A 27,457-nucleotide genomic window follows, 5' to 3' on the forward strand; every position below is an offset into this window, starting at 1 on the left:
AAAAGGAGTCCACTGTTTTGTTGACACAAGCATTTGTAAAAGTAAACTGTGGTTATTGGATGGTACAATGAAACCTCGTTTCTCTAAAGATATCAGAGAAAAGCTAAGTTTGTTTCCAAACAATTGCAGCCTGATGTTTTATTTTTTTTCTACTTTGATTAAAAATAACTGAGAAGCAATAGTGTAGCGTCAGATAATTAGAAACAGCTGGACCCTTGCTGTAGCTTCAGTGAGATTCCAGACCACATCCACCAACACCACAATTAGGCCACACAGAATTCTACTGGAACATCCCTTAATGAGAAGTAAAACCTCCTGTAGTCAGAGGCTTCTATGGAATTCTGGAATACCCTCTTATAGTCATTGCTCCAATAATGCACCAAAATTTACCTGCAGTTTGTTCAGGAAATAATCATTTTGGTCATGCTAAAGGTTGAGTTTATGCTGTTGATTGGAAGTGTCAGTAAGGCATAATCATAGTATATCTCCTTATCTTTTTAATATTCCTTTTAAAGTACAATTATAGAGAAGGAAAAAGATAATAAAATCACCCACAATCTTATTACAGCTAATTAGCATGTGTCTTTCCTACTCTTCCTTTTCCTGTGTTGATATGTTGACAAGATTTCATATTTATGCAATGTTATAATTCTGCACACATCTTTTTGTTTTTTTTTTTATTTTTACTAGAAAATAATACCTACATACAAGCACACACTCCTCCACGAAGAGATTCTTCTTTCCCTTGCTTTGATGATCTCTCTGTCAAACCTCAGATTTGGGGCTGGAGAGATAGCTTAGCGGTTAAAACACCTGCCGGAAAAACCACAGGACCCAGGTTCAATTCCCCAGTACCCACATAAACCAGATGCACAAGGTGGCACATTTGTATGGAGTTCTTGTGCAGAGGCCCATTCTTTCTCTCTATCTGCCTCTTTCTCTCTCTCTCTCTCTCTCTCTCTCTCAAATAAATAATATCCTCAGATTTTGATCTCTATAGCTAGTGAATCAGTCATGTCTTTCAGACACGTGTACGGGGGAAATGGTCACAGGCTGCCTTTCCTTCAAGATCTCCTTTTTCTCTGTTGTCACTATCCTCACCCATGAGGACCTCCTAGTCTGTCCTCCTCCTCAAGTGTGGTTGGAATCTTTGCATAGCTTCCAGTTGCTGTGTGTAGTTTTACTCCCTGTTTTCAAGTCTATCAAAGTACCTCATGCTTTACCATCCTTGAGACAATAGAGGACTTGGAGATGGCAAACTCCCGTTTGGAGAGCCCTTGGAGGTAGGTGATCTAAGCTGGGCAGAGCCCAGGTAGTAGTCCAGGCTTTCCAAGATGCTCTTATTATCGCCATAGCCTACTGACAGGTCATGGCAAAGTCAGCAGTGGAGCCAGAGATATAGATGTTCACTTTACCACCTAGCTCTAAAGGAGTGATCTGAAATGGAGGACAGGACCCCAGGGGAAGAGAAAGAGTTTGCAGAGAGACAGGAGAAACTTGGTTGGTTTCTGTTCAATGTTCTGGGAGATGGCCAACTGGATTCACTCTCTGGGGAAGAGGGCTTTCTTATTAGAGCAAGGAGATGAGAGATGCCATCTATCATGGGAACAAAATATGCTCAAATACTCACTGGGCACGGTTTCCAGATCATGCTTATCCAGGAGGGTATTAAATTCTTGCTCCTTCAGGTCTATTTTACTAGCATTCCATCTGTCTCTGAGACTACCTCCTCACACATGTCTGAGACACTGGCAACACACCCACAGCCTGCCATTTGGAAATAGAGCCCACCTGAGTCTTGTCACCAGAGTGCTCATGAGATCGGAAGAGTCTGAGCACCTTACAATTGTTACCTAAGAGACCCAAGCGTTCCTCAACCCCCAAGCCCGTCTGGCAAGGGAGGACGTCAAAACTTCATCCAGGGCTGGAGAGAGGGCTTAGCAGTTAAGGCATTTGCATGCAAAGCCTAAGGACCCAGGTTCAATTCCCCAGCACCCACATAGGCCAGATGCAAAAGGTGGCCCATGATCTGCAGTTCATGCTCCAAGCGCTTACTCGTGACTTGTTCCACAGCTAGGTCGAGTAGGGCACAAATTCCTTATCCTTGGGATCTAGGCATTAGAATTCTGACACTGGGGTAAAGTGAAGGTGTTGTCGGTGTTGCTTCCTTCTGGAAGTTCTAAGAAGAACATCCATTTCCTTCTTTTCTCAGTTTCCCTGGTTGCATGTAGTTTTTGGATTGTAGCTTCCTCCATCATATTGATTTTTTCTTTGTGTCTTTTTTGGTTTTTCGAGGTAGGGTCTCACTCTAGTCCAGGCTGACCTGGAATTCACTATGGAGTCTCAGGGTGGCCTCGAACTCATGGCAATCCTCCTACCTCTGCCTCTCGAGTGCTGGGATTAAAGGCGTGCGCCACCACGCCCGGCTCTCCCATCATATTTAAAGCATACCACTCTGACCTTGGTTCCCATAGTTATGTTTGCTGCTCATCCAACAACCTTTTAATAAGAACCAATGTGATTACATGGGATCCACTTGGGTAATTAAAAATAATCTTGAATTTGGTTTGGAAGGACTGAGGCCTTCATGACTCCACAGTGAATACCATAACCACACTGAGGAGGGCCTCCAGGGTAATTGGAGCTGGGACAAGGGGATGAAAAATAATGACCTGGTATAATTTATATAGAATTAAAATTAAAAATATAATCTCTCTTTTCATTTTCATTTCATTTTTCATTGCAAGGCTTTGAATAATATCTTTCAATCCTTCCCTTCCCCCAGTTTTGTTTTTTTTTTTTCTTTTTGCATCAGGCTCTCACTGTGTATTCCAGGTTGGTCTCAAACATGAGATCCTCCTGCTACAACCTCATGTGTGCCACCATGCCTGGATTTACAAGTTTCTTTTGCCTAATAATGTACTAGCATTCATGAGTTCTGACAATTGGGATAGGAACATTGCTAAGGTTTATTTTTGAACTTATTATAATTGCATTGTTGAATAGAATGAGAAAGATGGTTAGCCACTGTGGAAAAAAAAATAGATAACTGAGTTACAAACTATATCAGAGTAAATTCTATATTGATTAGAGGTCAACAACCTTTTCTTGTGAGGAGCAAGATGGTAAAGGTTTAGAGGCGTATAGACCACCACTGTGTTACCTACTTGCCTCTGCTACTGTCATGCAAAGCTGCCGCAGACATAATCTAAACAGACAAGCATTTCTGTGCTTCAGGAAGATTCTGTGTAAAAGCAAACACTGGGCCAGATTTGGCCCATGGGCTGTAGTTTACCCACTGCCATTAAAGACACACGTGTGAAAAGAAAAAGAATAAGAACAATTAAAAATTATAATTAGCAACCAAAAGGTAAGTGCTTAGATAGTCTCTTGTGTAGGAAAGTTTGTAAACACAGTATCTAAGACAGAAATCAATCATATAGGAAAATAGTTTTGCTTTCTCTATTAGATTTACCATTAGAGAGAAAACACCATTAAACACTGGAAGGTAAATAACCAGTTGGGGTAAAGTAACAGCTTCTTCATGTCTCTATCAAGAATGGAACAAAGGAAGTCATAGGAATAAAGCTTTCCTTGAGATCTCAAAATAGCATGAAAATAGTTAAAATGGAGAAGACTGTTCCAGAACCCAGAAAGGTTGGCTTCCTTTTGTCTTTCTGCCAACAGGAACTACAGCTATGTGTACGCAAGGCAGAAGTAACTGCATGTGACCCTGATGCCCACGAAGAGGGTGGGGAAAATGTTACCGCCTCCCCTCCTGGCGCTAGCTTTATCATCTCTAGTGGGAAAGTCATCATATTAACTCCAGGCTTTGCTCTGTCTCAGAGTTGTTGTAGAAACAGATGAAAGAGTGGGAATCAGCTGAAGACTAAATTGCCAAGATCTAGCTGAAATCCAATTTTAACAAATACCGAGCACAATGCCCAAATTCAGTGATAATGCTTCTCCATGACCAGGCTGTTAACAAAAGTGTTTTGATGATTATGTGGGGAAGCATATGCTTTGATGGGCAAATCATACATTTCTGCCTATGCAGCACCCCATCTACTTGACACTTGAGTCTTTTGATACTCCAAAATGTAAAAAAAAAAAAAAAAAGTTGAAAGCTGGTGATATTAACCCATTAACAAATGAAAAGAAGGTTGACTACTGGAGAATGCAGATGAGGCTGTAGGAAGACAAGGCAGAAGGAATGGACAGGGATATGAATCAGAGTAAGTGACGGGCTGCAGTAGAAACTTTGGACTTTGTCGTAGGAGCAATGGGAATCTCTGAGTCATGAAGATTGGCATGATGCAAGTGGAGTTGGGCTTTCAAAAGACCACCGTGGGTCCTAGACATGAGAATGAGTTGCAGTGGTTACAGAAGCAATAACTCACGCTGGGCATGGTGTCACATGAATGCCTTTAATCCCAGCACTCAGGAGGATCACTGTGAGTTCAAGGCCAGCCTGAGACTACACAATGAACTCCAGGTCAGCCTGGTCTACAGCAAAATGTTATCTCAAGATTAAAAAAGAAAAAAAAGTATGGGCTGGAGAGTTGGCTTAGTGATTCAGCACTTGCCTGTGAAGCCTAAGGACCCCGGTTCGAGGCTCAACTCCCCAGGACCCACGTAAGCCAGATGCTCAAGGGGGTGTCCGGAGTTTATTTTCAGCGGCTGAAGGCCCTGACATGCCCATTCTCTCTCTATCTCTCTCTGCCTATTTCTCTCTCTGTGTCTGTCTGTCACTCTCAAATGAATAAATAAATATTTTTTTTTTTAAGTGCTGACTCAAAGGTTAAACTGGAAAGCTTACACCATAGTCCAGGCACAAGTTGTTGAAGTTAAAAACTAAAGAGACAACAATGGAAGTGGGAAGAAGTGAATGAGGTCACACATTACCAAAACTCAATAAGATTTAGTAACAGACAAAATATGGAGACTGACAGGGAAGGAGGAACCAAGAATGATGGCACACAGGTTTCTCATAGACAGGTTTCTAGGAAGCAATGGACAACATCGCATCCTTCTTAGCTTAATAATGAGCCAATTTCACTACATCAAAATTTTAATCATATAATGTAACACCATGAACATTCGTTGAGTAGTTGCTGGATTCTTGCTTTTGTGGGCAGTATTCTATTTTGCATTGCCTCATATTCCACCACCATGAGAAAGGCTTTGGCACCATCTCTACATATGGAAACTGAAATATTAAAGAGTTGGCATTATTGACGTCCTCCATCTTGTTAGTGGTAGAGGTGGGATTTGAACCCATGTAATCAACTTTCATAGCCCAAGTCCCAACACTCAATTACTTAAGGTGAGTGCTTCACAAGTGGACCTCTATTAGATTCTAGAGGGAAAAAGACATTATGGAAATCTTGAGAGGATGAGGTTGTTCTTGGAGCTAGTTATTTCCCCTTGAGAGCTTCCAGATGCCTTCCTGGGCTCATGTGTCCAGAATATGATGTGAAGTTGTTTGGGAAAAAATGGTGATGGTTAATTATGCTTCAACTGGTTTCAACTTCAGGGCTCCTCCATGTTTACCAAATGTTATACTGGTTGTGTCCATGAGGGTGTTTTCTGGATGAGATTCACATTGCTATTGGTAGATTCAATGGTGAGTTAGGGATGGAGAGATGGCTCAACTGTTAAGGTGCTTGCCTGCAAAGCCTAAGGACTCAGGCTTGATTCCCTAGTACCCACATAAGCCACATGCACAAAGTAGTACATGCATCCATGGAAATGGAACTCATGTTAAGAAAAAAGAAAAAGAAAAACTGGGCTGGACAGATGGCTTAGCTATTAAGGTGTTTGCTTTCAAAGCCAAAGGATCCAGGTTCAATTCTCCAGGAACTACGTAAACCAAATGCACAAGGGGGCGCATACATCTGGAGTTCATTTGCAATGACTGGAAGCCCTGGCGCACACCCTTTCTCTCTCTCTCTCTCTCTCTCTCTCTCTCTCTCTCTTTCTCTCTCAAATAAATAAATAAAATATATTTTTTAAAAAGTGAAAGTAAAGATTAGGTATTAATTTTATTACTTCATTCTATCAATAGTTGGGAGCTTAATAAGGAAATCATTCACAGTTTTTTTTTTTTTTTTTTTTTTTTTTTTTTTGGTTTTTCGAGGTAGGGTCTCACTCTGGTCCAGGCTGACCTGGAATTAACTCTGTAGTCTCAGGGTGGCCTTGAACTCATGGCGATCCTCCCACCTCTGCCTCCCGAGTGCTGGGATTAAAGGCGTGCGCCACCACGCCCGGCTTCATTCACAGTTTTAAATGTCTATTGTTGTAAATTAAGAATTACCTTCCCAATTTAACTTCTGATGGATCTAATGTTCTATTATACCTATATGTGTGATATGACAATAACTCTACCTTTGATATAAAATAGAGATTATTAGTTAAAAAATGTTCACAGCTCTCCTGGGCCCTACCTTACCTCTCAATTCCACAATGGGACATAGTTGGGCTGTTAACAAGTTATTTGTAGGAAATTCTTGGCACAGTCTTAGGAAAGAGAATATTCATCGGACTACAAAAAGCAAAAGTTTCTGTTTTTATTCTCTCACCCTCATAATAATAAGAGCGGTGTCTTGAGAGCTAGCTTCCTAGAAATCTTCCCTCTAAAATATAAAAGCCAAAAAATAGTTAAACCACACGATCATACAGGAGTAATGCTCACTTGACTTCTTGGAATGGTTTAACTGACTATCCCATTAAGTAGTAAAAGCCCTTGCTTTGTGTGAGGAAGGGAAGGGAAGGGAAGAGAAGAGAAGTAAAGTGAAAAGAAGGGAAGGAGAGAAAAGAGAAGGAAAGGAAAGGGAAGGGATTTGAGCTACTTGTCTACCTTTTTATCTTAAACAAGAATTAGAGACATGATACTTCATTCCTTAGAGGCAATTCCTTCTTGGATTGGAACAAAATCCTAATGCTGTGTAGTGACTTTCCTTGTATATAAACATCTCTACCAAAGAGTGTCCAGTCAGGTTAAGATTCCTGTGCTCTGAGATCATCTGACCAAAATAATTCAAAAATCAAGCTCCTCCTTTTAATGCCACTTTAAAAAAACATAATCCAATCTTGAACACATTGCAATGTTATTATATTAGTATACTTTTAACCTTAGTTTTTCTATTTATTGTGTTAAGGGCTTTAATTTTGCACAGTGCTTTTTATTGGTGGGGTTTTATTTTTCCTAGCCAAATTAAACAAGTCTTAAATAAAATGATGTAGACAATTCAGCTAAATTTTAATTAGCAATTCAAGATTGCCAACAATTATTTTTAAAAAAAGAAATTATCTTCCTTTACTCCTTTAAACAAATTTTTTTTTGCGGTTTTTTGTTTGTTTGTTTGTTTGTTTTGTTTTTGAGGTAGGGTCTCACTCTAGCTCAGGCTGACCTGGAATTCACTATGGAGTCTCAGAGTGGCCTCAAACTCACAGCAATCCTACCTCTGCTTCCTGAGTGCTGGGATTAAAGGTGTGCACCACCACGCCCGGCTTAAAAATTATTTTTAAAAGAAGAACTTGCTGGGCGTGGTGGCTCACACCTTTAATCCCAGCTCTTGGGAGGCAGAGGTAGGAGGATCACCATGAATTTGAGGCCACCTTGAGAATCCAGAGTGAATTCCAGACCAGCCTGAGTTACAGTGAGACCCTACCTCAAAACAAAAAAACAAAAACAAAAAAAAAAAAACAACAAAAAACAAAAACCCTCATCTTCCTTTACCCTCACAATGTCATGGGGAAGTTTCATCACAGTGGAGAAAGCATAGCAGAAACAGGAGGTTGACTCGCTTGATCATAAAACAACAAGAGACAGTAGATAAAGTAAACTCATTATACCTAGTGGCACCGGAATAGTAAACCTCAAAGTGTCCTCTTCCCCACAGCAACATATCTCCTCCAGCAATGCTCCATCTCCCAAAGGCCCCACAAATTCCCCCATTTGTCACCACCTGGGGATCAAGTATTCGAAGTACTTGAGGCTACCGGTAACATTTTACGTTCAAACTACCACAACAACCTTGCTCCAGCAAGGTCCTCCTGGCTTACCTGGACAACAACAGCAGATCCCTGACCACAGACAATGACTTCCAATAGCATGTGACTGACACAAATGTAGCCAAGGTTATCTTGAAGCTTTTGTTAAATCTTTCCACTTCGCTATTTATTAAAAGAATATTTCTCAGCAGCCAATGTGAGTCCAGTCAGCATCACAGGCAATAGAATTTTGCCACAAACCAAATAAATAATAGATGGAAAATTGATAGCTGACAGATAGATAGATAGATAGATAGATAGATAGATAAAAAAAATCTGCCTTATGTGTACATTCTCAGAGAGGCAATGAAACAAAAATGAAAAATAAACTCTCTGGGGCTAGAGAAATGTCTTAGTGGTTAAGGCACTTGCCTGTGAAGCCTAAGGACTGAGATTCGATTCTCCAGGTCCCATGTAAGCCAGATACACAGGGTGGTACATGCATCTGAAGTTCATATGCAATGGTTAGAGACTCTGACATGCCCATTCTCCTACTCTCTCTCTCCATCAGAAAGAAAGAGAGAGAGGAAAGAAAGAGACAGAGAGGAAGGAAGGAAGGAAGGAAGGAAGGAAGGAAGGGAGGGAGGGAGGGAGGGAGGGAGGGAGGGAGGGAGGGAGGGAGGGAGGGAGGGAGGGAGGGGGGAGCAAAGGAGGGAGGGAGGAAGGAAGGAAGGAAGAGAGGGAGGAAGAGAGGGAGGGAGGAAGGGAGGGAGGAAGGGAGAGAAAAAGAAAGAAAGAAAGAAAGAAAGAAAGAAAGAAAGAAAGAAAGAAAGAAAGAAAGAAAGAAAGAAAGAAAGCAAGCAAGCAAGCAAGCAAGCAGGCAAGCAAGCGACAAAAATATACTCCCTGTTGAATAGGTAATGTTAAGACCTAAGGGGTCAGGACACAGAGGCAGGAATGTGAAATGGTAATGGTAGGACTATTATTTGCTCAAGGGCCAAGTAACTATTTGGAAAGAGGTGCTCTTTTCCACCTGGAGCCACAGAGGTTGATTTCTGCCCCCATAAGGGATCAGTATTATTGAAAATGAAGCCAACTCAAGGGAAAATCAACTCCCAAGTTGCAGACAAAGCGTTAATGGCTTTATGAGAGCACCTGGAATCGGTTGTGCCTCGTGTTTTTTCAGTTACATGAGGCAATAAATGCCCTGAGTTTTCTTTTTTGTTTCAATTGAGTTTTCTGCCACTTACATCCAAAAGCCTGAGTAATATCAACACTTAAAAGTATATATAGAAACTCAAAGTACCTTGCAATGTGTTTCTAAGTGGGGTTCCTGCTGCACTTCGATCATTGGATAGGTAGAACTCATTTCTAATGAGCAGGATACAGTTACATGCAAGCACTTAAAATTAAAAGACCTTAAAAACACTTTCAGTAAAGCAAGTTCTTTAAAGTGTGAGCTCCACTACCCAGATAGATTGTTCCCAGGTCATTCTCACACACATCCGGAACGCAGAGCAGATGTGGGTTTTTTTTTTTTTACCATTACCCACAGAATGGTTGTATTCAGAGCCTTTTGAAAGCAGTATTTGACAGAACAGAGAGAAATATCCACCTTCCTTTATATTAGTGATGTTGATCATGTTTGAGAAGTCATATAGCCAAGAACAAATATTTACCCACTCTAAAGACAGAACAGGTTGTCCAGTCAAGGACAGTTCCCAAGCTAAGGTAGACTCAAACAATTACATTCACTACTATGAACCTAACCAAGTAAAGATGGCTTACCACAGCATGCCAGCTGTCCAAACCTCTACAGCCTTACTGAGGTTTGTCAATTTTAATATTACAGGGATTGGCTAGTCCGTATACCAGCTGCTTGGAAAGATGAGAAAGAAAGATCATAAGTTTGAGGCCCACTTGGGCTATTTAGCCAGTTCGAGGCTAATCTGGGTAACTTGGTGAGACCGTATCTCTAAATAAAGATAGAAGGAGACAAAAGATATTAGTCAGTGGCAGATCTCTTGCCTAGTTTACAACAGACCCTGGGTTCAATCCATAATACCAGACCAACACAAATAACAAGAAGAAAAGGATTATATGACAGGAAGAATTTATTGGGTTTAAATATTTTACCCATCCCCTATATTTCCCTAATTAAACTCCCTTCAAGTCCTCATTTTTCACAGTGCTTTTTCACAATTATAACAGAGCAAGACTTCTAGTCCTATAGAATCTACCAGAAGAACCCATGCATAGGACAAAGGGTATAAGACTGCCACCTTTACGAAACTCATAAAATGTAAGAGTGTATGTCTCCTTGGGGCTCATTAAAAAGATGCCAATGTAATAATGCTTAGCCATTCCCTGAACAGTCTGCACCCCGGGCCACATGAGTGATAGCAAGAGCAGAGTCAAAGGAATCCTTTAGGGTGTATAAAGAATCATGTGCCTGGGTGACCCTGCCCTGGCTTTAGATGAGTCAAGGCACTTCTTTCCATAAGAACAAAGTGTGTTTGAGAGACATAATTGGGAAGCTTCCAGGAAGAAGGGGAGATCCCATGCCTGCCTGGGCACTGCGTGTGTTGGGCGGCTCGACAATTAGAAGCTGAAGCGTGTGCAGAGCAGAGAAACGGGTCGTGAGTGGAAAGAGTTTAGCACGGAAGGATCTGCGAGCTTCCTTGAAACCACGTGAATTCTGGGGACAGTAACTCAGTTTGAACCAACTTTCAGCATCCTATCAAAGGCCAACCCCCAAGGTGAAAATGAGGGGATTGCAAACCCAAGTGGGGCTTCCAAACTGGGAAACCGTGCAGTGGGGTACCCTATAAAAGCGGGGTAAACTTTTGGCCATACCTCTTCTACTTGCGCAGCAGCAGTAGAATGTACAATCAGCAGGGAGGAAGAGAAATGAAAGAGAAGACAATGTCCCTGTCGTTCCAAGTGCTTCAGGCTAGAATCACAGAGTGAGAAGAAAGGGAATGTTAAGAGAACAGAAGGTTGAACCTTTAAAACAGGACTAACAAGGACTGGAATTTTTATTTCTGGAAAATACTAGACAGCTATGCACCCAAGGTGCTGTGGAAGGGCTGTTATAATATAGATAGTAAGGGCTGGAGAGATGGCTTAGTGGTTAAGGCACGTACCTGCAAAGCCAAAGGACCCAGGTTTAATTACCCAGCACCCATGTACAAATGGATGCACAGGATGGCACATGCATCTTGGAGTTCATTTGCAGCCCTGGCATCCCCATTCTCTCTCTCGCTCTCTCTCTCTCTTCTCCCTCTCTCATAAATAAATATAGTAAGAGTGAAAAGTTGGCCTGCCTGGGAATAATCACAACGTACTAATCTCTTGGGTGCTAAGGAAAGGCCTAAGACTTCAAGGTCAATCAAGCAGGCCTTCCCTGGTTTGTTCTTAAAAAGAACAGCGACCTCCTCCCTTTGGTGGTTAAAAAAATAAAAACAGAAGTCCATGGCTGAAGAGATTGCTTAGTGGTTAAGGTGTTTGCCTGCAAAGCCAAAGGACCCTGGTTGTTCTGTTCCCCAGGACCCACATTAGCCAGAGCTACAAGGAAGCCCAAGTGTCTGGAATTTATTTGCAATGGCTGGAGGCTCTGGCACACCCATTCTCCTCTCTCTCTCTCTCTCTCTCTCTCTCTCTCTCTCTCTCTCTCTCTCTCTCTCTTTGTCAAATAAATAAATAGAATATTAAAAAAAAAATAAGTCCATGTGAATCCAGGACTCACAATGACTATATGAAGAAGCCAATAAGGAACAGGAGAGAGTGAGACGTAAAGACGCAGACATGGGAGGTTAGCATGAGTCTAGAGGATTTGTATCTCTAGAGGCCTTCCTGTCCAAGGCCAGTTACCTCTCTGCCCACCCTGCAGGTTGATGACAAGAGTTAATCAATCTTGTTTTTGTCTAAGGTCATTTAGACTGAGCTTTGGTCCCTTAAAGCCAAACAATCTTGAAAGGAATAAAGCTACATACAGAAAAATGAGATATCACAACATAGGTTTGTATTCTGTCCCAAAGGAGAGAGAAAAATTTAAAAGAGAGAGAGAGAGAAGAAATGAGGCTGGAGAGATGGCTTGGTAGTTGATGCACTTGCTGGTGAGGCCAGAGGATGCAGGTTCCTTTCCCTGGTGCCCATGTAAAGTCAGATGAACAGGGTGGCTCACAGGTCTGGAATTTGTTTGCAGTGGCTAAAAGCCCTAGCATGCCCCCCCCCCTCTCTCTCTCTCTCTCTCTCTCTCTCTCTGTCTCCCTCATAAATAAATGAGATATTTTTACAAAAGAGAAAAAGTGGATTAGAAGCAGAGCCAAGGAGAGGTGTTATGTATGGATGGGGAAGAGGCAGGTCTGGAAATGATGGAGCAGATTGAAAACAGGCGCAGAAGTAAAGACACATCATTGATGAAGAACTTCTGAAATTAACATGGGGAAAGTGAGCTCTAGAAAATTTCACGCTACCCTAACGAGCAGACTTGATAGAAGCTGTCTCAGAGCTTACCAAGTCCTGAGGAAACAAGAAGTAAGGGCTGGAGAGATGGCTTAGCGGTTAAGCGCTTGCCTGTGAAGCCTAAGGACCCCAGTTCGAGGCTCGGTTCCCCAGGTCCCACGTTAGCCAGATGCACAAGGGGCCGCACGCGTCTGGAGTTCGTTTGCAGAGGCTGGAAGCCCTGGCGCGCCCATTCTCTCTCTCTCCCTCTATCTGTCTTTCTCTCTGTGTCTGTCACTCTCAAATAAATAAATAAATAAATTATTAAAAAAGAAGTAACACAGAGGGGCCTGCATTCCTTAAAAGGATCTACACAGGACAGAGAAAAGGATCACCTCACAGAGATTTTCAATGACAATTTTTACAGTGGAACTCTTATTTCTTAATGAGGTATCACTTCAAATGCAAGCATATTATAGTGATAAGGACAATGAGCTGATGTCATGGGCAATTCACCCCTTTAATGCTTGACCTCCACATACTTCTGTTTATGGAGCCCCCAAAGCCCTTCTAGATAAAGTGGGTTTTGTGAAATACAGGCTGAAAATCTCACTCCTCCCTGCAGACTGCTCCACCAGCCTTACCCTGTGACTAAAGACGCAAGCCTTACATGCTAGAAGAGGCAACAATGGAATGGAATGTGTAGCTTCTCCAAAGCGTGGGGTTGAAAAACAGATATTTGGAAGTTTTAGAAGGAAAACAACCCTTGTCTCAACATGCTGATTTAGGAACCTCTTTTCCTGCTTGTTCCTAGTAAATCCTAATGCTCAGAAGAACTGCACCGACGTTTTCCTCCATCATGACCCACATTCTAGTTTTCTTCAGAAATTTCCATTTATATTTAGTGCCTGTATCCTACATTTTTTTTTTTTTTTTTGAGAAGGACAAAGACAGAAGTCCACATAAGGCTAGAAAACTGCTTTTCTCCTAAGAAACTGTCAGCCAAATTTCTCAGGGAGGAACTGGAAATGAAATAAGAGACATTGATAAATTTCCCTGCTGAACAATCAATAAAAACCCACCGTCGTGCTCAGACTCCCACTGTGGAAGCAAGAACCATAATTACATTGTCAAAAAACTCAAGTTGCCCAGGCTGACACGACCCTTTGGAAAGTGACAAGTGATTGGCACTCAGTGTGGCTGGTGAACCCGGATTGGCAGATGTGGCGGCCAAGGAAAAAAAAAAAAAAGGGGGCAAGAGCGATATTTCTTTATTGACTCCAAACACCAAAGCCCCACACCTCCACGCTGGACCCTTCGCTCATATTCACATATCAAGCTGAGCAATGTGCACACCTCCTCAGACGCAAGCCGTGCCTGGTCCTGATCTACTCCAAGCACAGAAAATGGAATGCAGCCATGCATGTGAGGGTGCACGTGTGCTTGCGTGCGTATGTGAGAGGTGTTTGAGCGTGCTTTCCTGTATCAAAACAAAGACGTGAAACGTGCTTCCACCTCCAGCTTTCCCTGTGGTAGCCGAACACCAAAGCCTGTCTGTTCAGTGTGTTTTGCTGTTAATCTATGATTTAAAAAAAAAAAAATCAGATGGAGAAGAAGGAGTTCCAAAAGGCAATAACAGACCATGAGAAGGGAGGTGGGAGCTGAGGCCAGTGACATTACTGATCCGACGACCCATTTGTGTGGTCCTGTGTGGCCCAAGCTGGAAATCAGTTAGAATCCATCAGTCCCCCTTACTACTGAGGTTAGCAACTAAGTCTGCAAAGAGCCTTGTCTGCTGGACGGTGCTCTGAGTCTCCCTGTGGTCGGCCCCATGCAGCTGGATGCTGGGGAGACTTGGTGGTAACCACGCTTAGGTTGTCCTGTGCTGGGAAGCAGCGGTACCGGAAGAGATTAAAATCTAATCGTGTCCCACTGGGTGCTGGGAATGGAACAGAAAGTGCCTAGCAACCCTGTTGCCTCCTGCGCTGCCTGAATGATCAAAGGAGATAGGTAGAAAAAGCAATAAATATGAGCTAATTGGCACTCCATCCTACGTGACTGTTCAAAAAAAAAAACAGAATCAAAATAATACAAATGAACACTATCTATGACTTATTGAGTGTCCAGTGCTTTGGAACATTTCGTAGAGGTAAGTGTTGGGTGGCGACTATATTTTCTGGCTTTACAGAAATGAATGTGCTCAACGTCAGCACACGCCACTGAAACAAGAGCTGAGGGCACAGCTACCAACCCCTGAACCCCGTGGGGTCAGTGGACCCGCAAGTTGAAGCCATGGGTTCAAAATCAAATGAAGACAACATTGTCAGGTCCCTGGGATTTCGTGGTTACAAACCCAGTAAAACCTCACATCATTGGGCCACATGAGGACCCACAATCCTGCCCTCTCCCCAAGACCACTCAGCCACAGACTCAAGGAATAAAAGTCAGAAATTGAGATTTAGTGTTGGAGAGATGGCTTAGCAGTTAAGGCATTTGCCTGCAAAGCCAAAGGACCCAGGTTCAATTCCCCAGGACCCACGTTAGCCAGATGCACAGAGGGTGCACACATCTGGGGTTCGTCTGCAGTGGCTGGAGGCCCTGGCATGCCCATTGTCTCTCTCTCTCTCTCTCTGTCTCTCAATCTCTCTCTCTCTGTCTCTTTCTCCCTCTCCCCTTTCTCTGTCAAATAAATAAATAATAAACTATTTTTTTTTAAATGGGCTTTGTAAACTCTGCCTGATGATGAGATTTTTGGGAACCAAAGCTATTGAATCACCTCACTGAATTTTCCCAGGAAGCTGAGTGAAGCTTGGGTCATTAGGGACTTTCCAAGTACAAGGCAGGAAATCGAGTTGTTCCTTTTTGTTGTTGTTGCCTATTTGACAGTCAGAGAAAATTAGTTTTCCTCTAAAGCCTCAGTGTCACCAGGCCCACCTTTAGCCTTGAGACAAGGCCAGTGAAATCACATAACGATTTAACCATGATGCGCCACCATGCCTGAGGGGAAATCTGTTTGTGGCCTCAGGTGTTGAGAACTGAGATGGAAACAGAGGATCGAAGAGCCACACATGGAACTGCGAGTCTGTGATAGCTGCTTCGGGAAGGAAGCCCTCTCACCCTGACGGCTAAACTCTTTGCTGCACAGTATTGCTTTCATATAAGTGACTTGTGGCGTACTGCGTCAGAGAGAAGATGGCTTCACTTCGTCCATGTTCCATGCTCATTCTCCGTGGTTTACATGAGAATCCTGATGAGTGTTTTGTGGGAAGGGCTTTGCAGAATGGGTTAAACAATTGTTGATGTCAGGTCTGAAAATACAAAAAAGAAACAAAGAAAGAAAGAAAGAAAGAAAGAAAGAAAGAAAGAAGGGAGGGAGGGAGGGAGGGAGGGAGGGAGGGAGGGAGGGAGGGAAGGAAGGAAGGAAGGAAGGAAGGAAGGAAGGAAGGAAGGAAGGAAGGAAGGAAGGAAGGAAGGAAGGAAGGAAGGAAGGAAAAAGAGAAGAGAAGGCAAGAAGGAAGAAAAGAAAGCTAGGAGACAGGAAATGATTAAAAAAGGGGGAGGAAAAGGAGAAGGGAGAAAGAAGAGAGAGAGGAGGAAAGACACTCCTTGTTCAGTTTCCAGAGACATCACATAGCTCTAACAGCAACATCCCCTAGCTTATTTAGGGTACCCAGCCTCCTTCCCAGCCCTGCAAGTACACCACCCCATTGAGCTTTTGCACGTCTTCTGAGGCTCTGAATTCAGGCGCTCACATTTGCATGGCGAACATTGCATTGGCTGAGTCGCTCTACCAGCACTTCCTTATAATTGCTGTCTGCTTGGGTACTGGGGACAGGATGCTGATGGAGACATGGCTTTCTGGTCCATTAGCAGGATTTGCAAGAAGTCTATGGCCAGCTTTCAGGTTCAAACTGGATACACAGGAGCCTTGTTCTTATTGCCCCGTGAGGAACAGTCGCAGACCATGAAGGAGTAAGTTCAGAGGCTCAAGACTCAAGCGGCCTCTGGGTTTCTTCTGGCCATCTGTCGTGTTTGGGTATGGTGTGGTTGGGTCTTGGGAATTTTTTCCCTCAAAAAACAACAACAACAAAAAAAATCTGCTAGTTTAGCTCTGGGTCCATTTCACTGGAGTTGAAAAATAAAATAGACACGGATTGGGCTGAAATTCCATCTTTTAGACAGCAGTCACGCGGACACACACGGTACGTGTGAAAAGAAGAGGTTGGAGCGTAGGAGGAGACTCCGCAGGCAAGAGGGCTTGCTGCGCAAGCCAGGGATCCAAGTCCAACCCCCAGAGTCTACGCAAAAAGTCAGGATGACCACGTATGTCTGCGACCCAGCGCTAAAACAGAGACAGGATAATCCCGGTGCTCCCTGGTCAGCCAGTCGAACCAAAAGCTCTCTCTTTAATATCCATTCACTCTCAAAACATATTACAAGTATCTACTTTAATTTTACCATGGTGATGATAAGCAATGGCACTGTGGATTCTCTTTTCTTCTTCTTCTTTTTTTTTTTTTTTTTTGTTTTGTTTTGTTTTGTTTTTCGAGGTATGGTTTTAACTCTAGCCCAGGCTGACCTGGAGTGACCTAGAATTCTCTATGTAGTCTCAGGGTGACCTCAAACTCACGGCAATCCTCCTACCTCTGCCTCCCGAGTGCTGGGATTAAATACATGCACCACCATACCCGGCTTAGCACTGTGTATTTTAACTTGACGTCCTCTTACTCACAAAGGCTCACAAGCATGGAAAGCATTTAAAATACGGGCACACAGAAGCCTATTTACAAACCTTCACTAATGATTCATGCTTGAACAAGGAAGTCCAAATGAAAGAAGTAAAGGAAACTAGGAAAGTTTTCACTGTCCCTCATTTGAGTTCCAGTTTGGAGCAAGAGCTGAGAAATCAAGGCTTCAAGAGTTACAACCGTGAACCAGAGCACATTGGGTTGGTCACCTAAGTATCCATCAGTCTAAACACTTGAAGACCATGGCTAACGTATGACTAAAGAGAAAAAGAATCAAGGGTCTTAGACTACAAAATGAGTAAAAATAGGAGAAAAAAAAAAAAAAGTCTTGACAAGAATATAAGAATCAATGCAATATGACCTCTAAGTAACTGAGTAGACAGGGGTGGATGTGAGAGATGGCTCAGCAGTTGAGGCACTTTCCTACAAATTCTAGCAACCCAGGTTTGATTCCCCAGTACCCATGTAAAACCAGACGCACAATGTGGCACATCCATTTGGCTCAAGGCCCTGGTGCACCCATTCTCTCTCTGATTCTCCTCTCTCTCTCTTTTTCTCTCTGTCAATAAATAAATAGATATATATATATTTTTTAAAAAATCCAGTGTGCCAAGTGGATCAGAAGCAAATTAGTGGGGGGTAGAGCTACACTGTAGCCTAATCTCTGTTTTCTTCTAGGAACCCCTAACCACCCAACCTAGCTGTAAGAGGACGCAAAGTATTAATCAAACTTGGCACACAGGGAGGCAATGGGAAGAGAAGGATCACAACGATAAACACGAAATGAACTCGTCCTTGTTGGGTTTGTGAAGTCGGGATGCTACTTGTGAGATGTCAGTGTCTGCTGAGTGACCGTCCAGTCAGTGTTCACAGGGTCACGCTTCAGTTGAGAATCCCCGCGTCTGGCTTCAGCAAGGATCTGACTCCTCACGCACATTCGCTACAGCACTTATCAGCTCTAGCCCGTGCTGTCTTCATCCAGGTTCCAAGGCTGAAGCAACTGCCCCATTTTGACACAGACTATTCTCAAGTGGGGAAAATAAAAAGAAGTCAAGGGCTGGAGAGATGGCTTATGGCTAAGCCTTTGCCTGTGAAGCCTAAAGACCCTGGTTTGAGGCTTGATTCTCCAAGACACACATTAGCCAGATGCACAAGGGGCGCAGCACACGTCTGGAGTTCAGTTGCAGTGGCTGGAGGCCCTGGCATGCCCATTCTCTCTCTCTCTCTCTCTCCCTCTCTCTCTCTCTCTCTCTTTCTCTCTCTCTCTCTCTCTCTTTCTCCCTCTGCCTCTTTCTCTCTATTGCTCTCAAATAAATAAAAATAAAAACCAGAAAAATTTAAATAAAATTAAAAAATAAAAAATAGTAAAATGGCTAAATCATCACAACAGCTTTTATAGCCTCCACTTGACCATGAAGTACAACACATCTGCTCACACTCCGCAAACCACAGCAAGTCCATGGCTAGGTTCACCCTCAGTGGTAATGGGAAATGGGTCCATTCCCCTTACAGGAACCATTGCACAGTCTGCCAGAGGACTCACAAAGATTCCATTTGTTATTTAAGGAAAATAACACCATGCTCTAATTGACCTGTTTTTTCAGCAATGAATTACCAGGTTTTTAAATGTTGTGTCAATTTTCACTGTGCACACATTTGGTAGACACAGACTGATTTAAGTTTTCTCTAGTCAGCTGACTCACTTACCATGCAGGGAAAGTGTTCCATTCCTCACAGCCAGGAACTTGATTCCATATGGAAAGAAGGGGGAAGAGTGGGAACTCCCATAGAGCGTGATCTGAGCTCTGCCATGGAAAGGCTTGTCCTTGGATCCTATCTGGAGCGCTCCACCATCAGTAATGAGAATGGAGTGGGCCCTGAGCTCAATGGGTCCTGGTTCCATGAAAATCAGTTTGCCACCTGATGGACAAAGAGAAATTTAACAGCTCATCTGAGAATGTTTTGGCAGTCCCAGTATATGGTCACATCTCCTTTATTGATAACATCTCTCCTGGAAGTCAGACTAAGTTTAGGTTGAATTCCCTTCGAGAGGCATAGTAGGAAAGATCAGACACACAGGGGTAGAATAACTATAAGCCAGTTTAGGCTAGATACTCACTATAGTTTATTGATGATCTTCATAGCAACAATTCAAACACCCAGCAATTTAGAAACAGCCAAATAAACAGAATACAGATCACTAACTTTGCCATTTACAATGACTTAATACAGCATATAATGTTACTAGGAAACAAGTTTATAAGAAATGAGGGGGTGCTGGAGAGATGGCTTAGAGGTTAAGGTACTTGCCTGAGAAACCTAAGAACCCATGTTCAACTCTCCAGATCCCACATAAGCCAGACACACAAAGGTGAGGCAAGCAAAAGGTCACACATGCCTACTAGGTGGCACAAGTGTCTGGAGTTTGATTTCAGTGGCTGAGGTCCTAGCACACCAAGTCTCTCTCTTTCTAAAAGAAAAAAGAAAGAAAGGAAGAAATGGGGATAGAAGAAAATGTGCCAAAATGATAAGAATTATGATAAAAGGAAGTACTATTAGGATTGACATAATGGCATTTATAAGATTCCACCTGGCCAGCCACCATTACACTTTCCTTTTAATAACAGAATGTAATTACCTTAGGAAATCTGCCTCCATGGAATAAATGGAGGCTGTTAATCAAGGCTTCTTGCCATACCATAGCCTGAATAATACACTGAGTTAAGAAAGGAATGAAGAGCAGATGAGAAGGCTGGAAGTGTTTAGGTCTCATTAAGTCCAGTGCTGACATTCTATGGAGCCTGGGGTATGGCCCTGCTCCTGACACCCAAACCTCCCTATAACACCGCCCTCAATGCCCTGGTTCCTATCTATTTCTGTCCCTGATTTCCACTGATCAATAAGATAGCTAATGTATAAATTTTCTTTTCTTTTTCTTATGTTGTTAGCTTTGCTTATGTGTATGTTGTGTACTTAAATATTAATGGTATGAAGAAGGTGGAATTTTAATCCAAGTGTTGTATTTAGAGATAGGGCCGTTGGGGATGTAATTAGATTATAATAGATTAGATTAGATTAGATTCCCTGGCTGAGTCCTCCTTGTTTTATAAGGAAATGGAAAGCTTGCACACTTACTCCTACCATGATAAGATAGAGGAGGGCGCCACCTACGAATGCCTGCACATACTGTGTGGACATGAGCCAAAAATAAATCTATTTTCTTTATTTAAAAATTCTGCCCCCCTTCTCTTTCCCTCTCTCAAATAAATAAATAATTTTTTTTTAAAAAAAGAGGGGGATCTGGAGAGATGGCTTAGAGGTTAAGGCACTTGCCTAGAAAGCCAAAGGACCTCAATTCATTTTCCCAGGAACCCACGTAAGCCAGATGTATAAGGTGGCACATGCATCTGGAGTTCGTTTGCAGTGGCTGGAAACCCTGGTGAGCCCATTCTCTCTTTCTCTTTCCCTCTCTCAAATAAATAAATATATATATTTTTAAATCTTGCCTCCACCTACCTAGGTTCCCTTGATCACTCTCCAAGGCCTAAAGGTCTATGAGAATGAGAACTCTACAGGTTTCCAGTTTGCTGTGTGGCCACTTCCCATTAATTCCTTGCTTTTATTCTTTGCCTCCCAACATTTTCTTTCAGGACTCTCTTCTTGCACTTCACCAATACACTTTTCAGGGTCCCTTAGATAGTCCTACTGGAAAAGTCCCCCACCCAACAACCCCACTCTGCTCAAAGAGGCCAGCTCGCTCACCACCCCAATTCCCTAACAGCAGTTTGGGTTGCTTCTTCAGATGGGGAGTCTGAGGCAGTTAAGGTGACTGGTCCCTGAAATTAAAAAGCAGGAATGTCTCTGGTCCCATGCTTGCAGAGTCCACTTTGCTAGAGATCAGAGAAGAATCTGGCTTTTCCTCATCTCTCACCAAACAGACTTCCCCAGATCTGTTTTGCCATGAACAACCTGAACGCCTCCCTGGGAAGGAGCATTCCTGGAAGGTTTACAGCTGATCCTGGCATTGGTGTTGGTTAACCTCAGCCCTAAAACTGGTTAGCTCAGCCTCCATTCTGAATCTATAAATGACCCCAATTTGGGTCACAGGGTGGGCTTTATCCCCTCTCTTCCCTCATGGTAGGAGCTCTCTGTACTTCCTCCTCTTTCCTTCTCTTAATCTAATAAGGTCTTTGTAAACCTTAAAAAAAAAAATCCTGCCTCAAGTATTTCATTATATTAACAAAAATGACTAACTAATAACATACTCTAAACGCACTGGTCCAACTGTTGTGTTTTTGCTTTTGCTTTGCTTTTCTTGCTTTGTTTTACTTTTGCTTTTTGGTGCTGGGGATATTTAACCCAGGGCTTTACACATGCTGGGCAAATGCTCTGCCTCCCATCTACATCCCCAGCACTCACCCGTTCATTTTCAGACAAACCTTATAACCTAGGCATCTGCTCTTCCTTTTCATAGAAAGTCCTCCCCTCTCTTGCTTATACAAAATTGCATGCCATAGCCTCTGACACACATATCTGCCTTTGTAATGCTTAACATAAGAATAGTATATATTTGTATGTTTACTTTCTGTTCTCTCTGCACTGGAATGGAAGCCCATGGAAGCACTCACCAGTACATTCACTTCTAAATGTCTAGTGTCTACAACAGCAACTGGTAGGCTGTGGTCTTAATATGTCAGCATTGGGCAAATGAATACATGGTCATACTTCTGCAGAGAACCTGGTATAAATGTCCAATTTTTTTTATTTATAACATATGCATATATACTCTCACTCCTGTTGTTCTCAGGAGAAAAATGTTATTATACTTAATCTCACAAGAAAGACATTTTGGGGGCTAGAGAGATGGCTTAGTGGTTAAGGCACTTGCCTGCAAAGGCAATGGACCTTGGTTCGATTCCCCAGGGCCCATATAAACCAGATGCACAAGATGGCACATGCATCTGGAGTTTGTTTGCAGTGGCCGGAAACCCTGGTGTGCCCATTCTCTCTCTCTCTGTCTCTCTCTCTCTCTCTCCCTCAGATAAATAAATAAAAATAAAGTATTTTTTTAAATGTAAGACATTTTCTCAATGTAAGGCAAGAGGTATAGAGAGAATGCTATTACAAATGGCTCAAAGGTCAGATCCTACCATTATGGGAAAGAAATCAGTGAGGTCCTATACACAGCTAAGACTCTCCACTAACTAAATTTAGCCCTAAACCCAGTGTGCTAAATTATTAAATTGAGTTGTTGTTGCCATCCAGAAGTAACAACTGGACATGGTTTAAAATGCACTAGAAGACTGGAAGGTAGAGAAGGCAAAAATTCCTCCAGTTACTTTTGTTTACCTCCATCTTAATGCAGAGATAATAATCAATGCATGTTCGAGCAACAGTCAAATGCAGGGTCACTTCTTCCTTGACCTTCTGTTCCAAAGGTTCCCTTCAGCTCTCCTCATCAAGCTCAAGAAGCCAAGGCCTCTCTCACTGGGCAGCCTCCAGGCTCAATGCCAGAGAACAGTAGCGCTGTGTTTACCAGCAGCCTTCCAAAAGACCCACGAGCAATTCTGACTTTCACTTTTCCATCCACTGTAATCACACGCTGTGCCACAATTCACATCTGTGCATTAACTGAAACATCTTCACGTATGTCATTAACGTCCTGACTATTTGTGTTCAACTGATGGACTGTGGATTTGCCTGCCTGGGCTCTCCATTGTAAACAGGACATCGGTACTGGATTGGACGAGTGAGTGGTGAAGACCGGGTGCAGAGGATGGGCTCCTGTCCTGCCCTGTCTGCTGTCCTCATCTGAATGACACTCAACAGAACCCGCAGCAAGCTGGGTTTAGTGCTCAGGAACAGTCTACTTTTCTCACTTGAAAAAAAAAAAAAAAAAGAGGAAAAAAGGTGGCATCATGTATTCAGAGGGTTCTTCTAATTTCTAGAACATCTTTAAGATGTTACAGAAGTTCTTTGGTTTTGCATTATTTCTGAGAAAATCTCAATAAGATACACAAGGAGTCTCAATTAAAAAAGTTATTTCAAAGTAAAAAAGTTTATTAAAGTAAAAAAATGGACACTCATTTGTACAGACATGAGTGGGCCATCCAAGAGTCAGGATTTTTTTTAAATACCTATTTCTGTATCACCTAGAGATGTTATTCATTACTCACCCTTTAAAGAAGAGAGATAGAATGGGAGGGCCACAGACTCCAACTGCTGCAAACATACTCCAGATGCACACGCCACTGTGCATCTGGCTTTACATGGGCACTGGGGAATCGAACACAGGTCATTCAGCTCTGCAGGCAAACACCTTAACTGCTAAGCCATCTCTCCAGCCCTGCTATTTAGTTTCTAACAAAGTTTATTATAATTCACTATAATAAATGAAAAGACAAAGAAACAAGAGTTGACACTTATTAAGCACTTAGCACGAACCAAACTCTTTGGACATTTTATCTGAAATGACCTTCACATCAGCCTGTGAGGTCACCACCTATGGTGTGTTTTACAGGACAAAATATGGGATGAAAGACACTCACTCCTCTTCCAGCCCAGAGAGGCTGAGCAAGAGATCAGAACCCAGACTCACCTCACAGAAAATCCCATCTTGTATCTATCCATTTCCCCAAACCTTCCCTACTAGATTTTTCATTAACTAGAATTGTTTTTTATAGGTAGAGTTAAGGGGAAAAAAAATGTGTTAACTTTAGCAAATTTGCCCATGGCTTATTTAGATATGAGTTGTTTTAACTCTGTTAATGAAGATATATACCTTGCCCATGCCAAAAAGGGCTTGCAGAAGAACATATGGGGTAGTGGGTTAATGTATAAGCCTGGGCTTTTCCCCTTGTGCCATTAAGCAAGATATTAAATATGCTGAAACAAAACTTGGTAGAGGTTTTGAAGCATCACTTACTGACAGGAACTGATAATGATGCTAATGAGGAGAGAAAAGTTCGGCTCAAAGAGAATGAATGGTTTGTAATGTGGGGAGTGTTCTAGACAGAATGGATTAATTAATGGTGAACATCGTTAACCTCCAAAAAGCATTCGCTCCTCATTTTATCAGTGGCAAAGCATATCAAGATACATGAAGAACAGAGTTGGATAAGAAATCTAGTTATTATTGCCTGAAATAACTATGTAACACCCACAGTGAAAGAATCTGAAGTGTATATTTCATCTAGGACCGTAAGAAGGTCTCAGAATTGCCATCCTGACACTGTGTGAGCTTAAAATAAATCTACACTGGGATGCTTCACAGGACAGTTCCTTGAACGTGGGAGGACAGGGGGAGGACTTTATTTTACTTTATAGACCTCGTCCCCATTTCTCGTTGTCTCTACTTTCACAAAAGCTGACTACATCCCACAAGTAAGCTTGGGTAATTTTACAAAAACCAATCAACCATCATTCTTACTTTCCCTCTAAAATAAATAAACACAATTGTTGTAATGTGTAATCACACATTACCATTAGCCATCTCTCTTTATTATTATTATTTTTTTTTTTACAGGGAAGTAAAACAGACCTTTAGCAGCTAATGTTACAAAACAAATTCCATAATCTACTCTGGCCAATCCTACAATTCACCATGCTCTGTAATGGCCACAAAGTGATTTATTGTTCGTTTTTAAGAAAACAAAATACACAGTTCTAAATACTTTCTCCTTATAGGAAACAAAAATTAGAAATATTTTGCTATGTAGCAGTAGTCTTCAGAAGAACTGGCTTTCCCTACTTTTGTTGTTTTTAAGCAACAAACGATTTATTTAAAGAGAGTATGGCACAAAGTAAAAGTAAAGCAGAAAAGCTCCCAAGCTAGGAAACTGGGAGGTATCCTGAGCAGGGAGCCCCTGCGGACTCTTTAGCTCTCCATTTCCATTCTCTTTTGGACCCTCCAGCAGGGACTGTGCCTGATTTCTCCACGACAACGCTTCCTGTCGAGAGCACACACTGCATTCACATCGGTGGAGCCAGTCCTCACCTGTCCTGAGTGATGTGCAGCTTTTTTTTTTTTTTTTTTTTTTTTTTTGCCTGTTCACTCATTTTATTTTCCCCTAGAACTTCTTCCCCTCGCTTACCCAGTGCTGGGTCATTCTGGTTTCCCTCCTACCTCCCAGGCAGCTCCCCTTCTGCTGACTGCTGTGATCCTTCTGGCAATCAACACTCGGTGTATCCTACGACCCACACCTCTGGCCACTTTTCTCATCAATCTATGTAGACTGCCTTGGTTGTCCCATCTTGTCTCGAAGTTTTACACGACCTCAGCCCTCAATTCAATTCATATATGCAACTGCCTACTCGGCAAGTCTACTGTACACTGTCTCCTGAGACTTCTTAACCTAATGACCCAAAACCTGACCGCCAGATACCTCAGAGGTCTTCCCTTGGTCATTCCTGGTCTCAGAACTATAGTTAACTTTTACTCTCAGCCCCCAATCAACTCCTCAAGAAATTGTATGCATTCTATCTTCAAAATATCCCCACATTCCAACCACCTTTCACTATCTCCACGCATTCTCCATACGCACCATCCTCGACACAGTCCAGGGTTACCGTCACACCCTCCTTACGCAGCTCCCTCTCCTTTCCCACCTTCACCTGGAAGTCAGCTCTCACAGCAGCGCGATTGTTGTTGATTTTGCTTGCAATGTGAATCATGTCATACACCTCTCTGTTTAAAAACCCCACAGTAGGGGGCTGGAGAGATGGCTTAGTGGTTAAGGCGCTTGCCTGCAAAGCCCAAGGACCCCTGTGTGACTCTCCAGATCCCACATTAGCCAGACACACAAAGGTACGGCAAGTGCAAGGTCATACATGCCCGTTAGGTGGCACAAGTGTCTGGAGTATGACTGAAGTGGCTAAAGCCCTGGCCAATTCTCTCTCTAAATAAATAAATAAATAAACAAATAAAATCCCACAATAGCTCCAATCATTCTCAAGAGACAAAGCCTACCAGAACCTTCAGGGTTGGTCTTCTCTATCCCAGTCCTTCTTCCCAACACTCCTGTACACACTCACTTTCTCACTCCTCCATTTGCCTCGATGAATGCAAATCTCCCAGCCACGCCTTCTCAGTGTGTGTTCCCCACCAATCCACGTCCACTGAGCAGTGTTCTCTGTGGTAGTAAGCAAATCTAACAAACACATGTTCCTTGTTTCTATGACTAGAGTAAACTCCAGGAGCAAGACTTGGATCTTGCTCCTTCACAGTCATAGTCCCTGCTCCTAGAAAGTTGCCTAGCACATGGGAAATGAGGCAACTCATACGTGTCAAATAGATAGAATCTGAAACTGTGGAAGTACATCAGTTCTCCCACAGTGGGTAAAAAAAAAATCAATAAATAAAAACAAGAAAGAGGTAAGAAGGGGCTGGAGAGATTTATTAGTGGTTAAGACACTTGCCCGCAAAGCCAAAGGACCCAGGATCAATTCCCCAGAACCCATTTAAACCAGATACACAAGGTGGTGCATACATCTGGAATTTGTTTGCAGCAGTTTGGGGGACCTCGTGTGCTCATTCTCTCTCTCCCTCTCTCTCTCTCTCTCTCTCTCTCTCTCTCTCTCTCTCTCTCTCTCCCCCCACTTTCTCTCTCAAATAAATAAAATTTTTCTAAAAAGTCATTACAGAGAAAATCTGTCAAATATCCACATTTAAAGATTTGGATGAGAAGTATCATCACTCTTGAGAATTAAATTAATTAAAAGAATCAGAAAGTTGCAGAGATATGGGCTCTAGGAAGTTTTAAGAGCCATGAAGGTAGTAATGAGTGTGTCAAGGACTTATTATCAGTTTTAGGGGGACCAGGAGAGAAAGGGGACAGATCCAGTGTGTTGAGGAAGTGAACCCAATAATCAAATCAGGATTCCATCTGTAAGCAGAAGGAAGGTGAGTGATAAATAGGAAATAAGACCCACACAGGGGTGGAAGGGTCCCAATAAATAAGATAATCTCTCACCAAACTAGATGATTTGTTTTCTCAGAGCTTGAACTAACCAAATTTTGGCATGTAAATTATCCCATTCATTTATGTGACTAAGCTCCAGATTTTCTTTAAATGCTATCTTTAAAAAGTGTTTAAAAGCTTACATGTCACCTGTGGAATTGCCCCACCTAAATAATTACAGGAAATCACAGATCAAGGTAGACGGATACTGGACTGCATTGGTAAGGGCTGCTGACTGCACCGTGGATGGCACTGAGGTGCCCTCTATACTCTGACTGCTGTGCCGCTTCGGGGGTGGGCGCCCCGAGG

General features: G+C 42.5%; 1 protein-coding gene across 6 annotated transcripts in view; it reads right to left on the reverse strand.

Annotated features, from left to right (window-relative positions):
• Positions 1–27,457, reverse strand: part of Pkhd1 (PKHD1 ciliary IPT domain containing fibrocystin/polyductin) — a 507,380-nt gene that overhangs the window by 298,438 nt on the left and 181,485 nt on the right. For all 6 annotated transcript variants that reach the window (XM_045156516.1, XM_045156514.1, XM_045156512.1 and 3 more), the window contains one exon: positions 18,897–19,109. In XM_045156516.1, coding sequence (XP_045012451.1) covers positions 18,897–19,109 — 213 coding nt within the window. The remainder of the gene's footprint in view (positions 1–18,896; positions 19,110–27,457) is intronic.

This window comes from Jaculus jaculus, chromosome 8 (assembly GCF_020740685.1).
Source record: "Jaculus jaculus isolate mJacJac1 chromosome 8, mJacJac1.mat.Y.cur, whole genome shotgun sequence".
NCBI lineage: Eukaryota > Metazoa > Chordata > Mammalia > Rodentia > Dipodidae > Jaculus > Jaculus jaculus.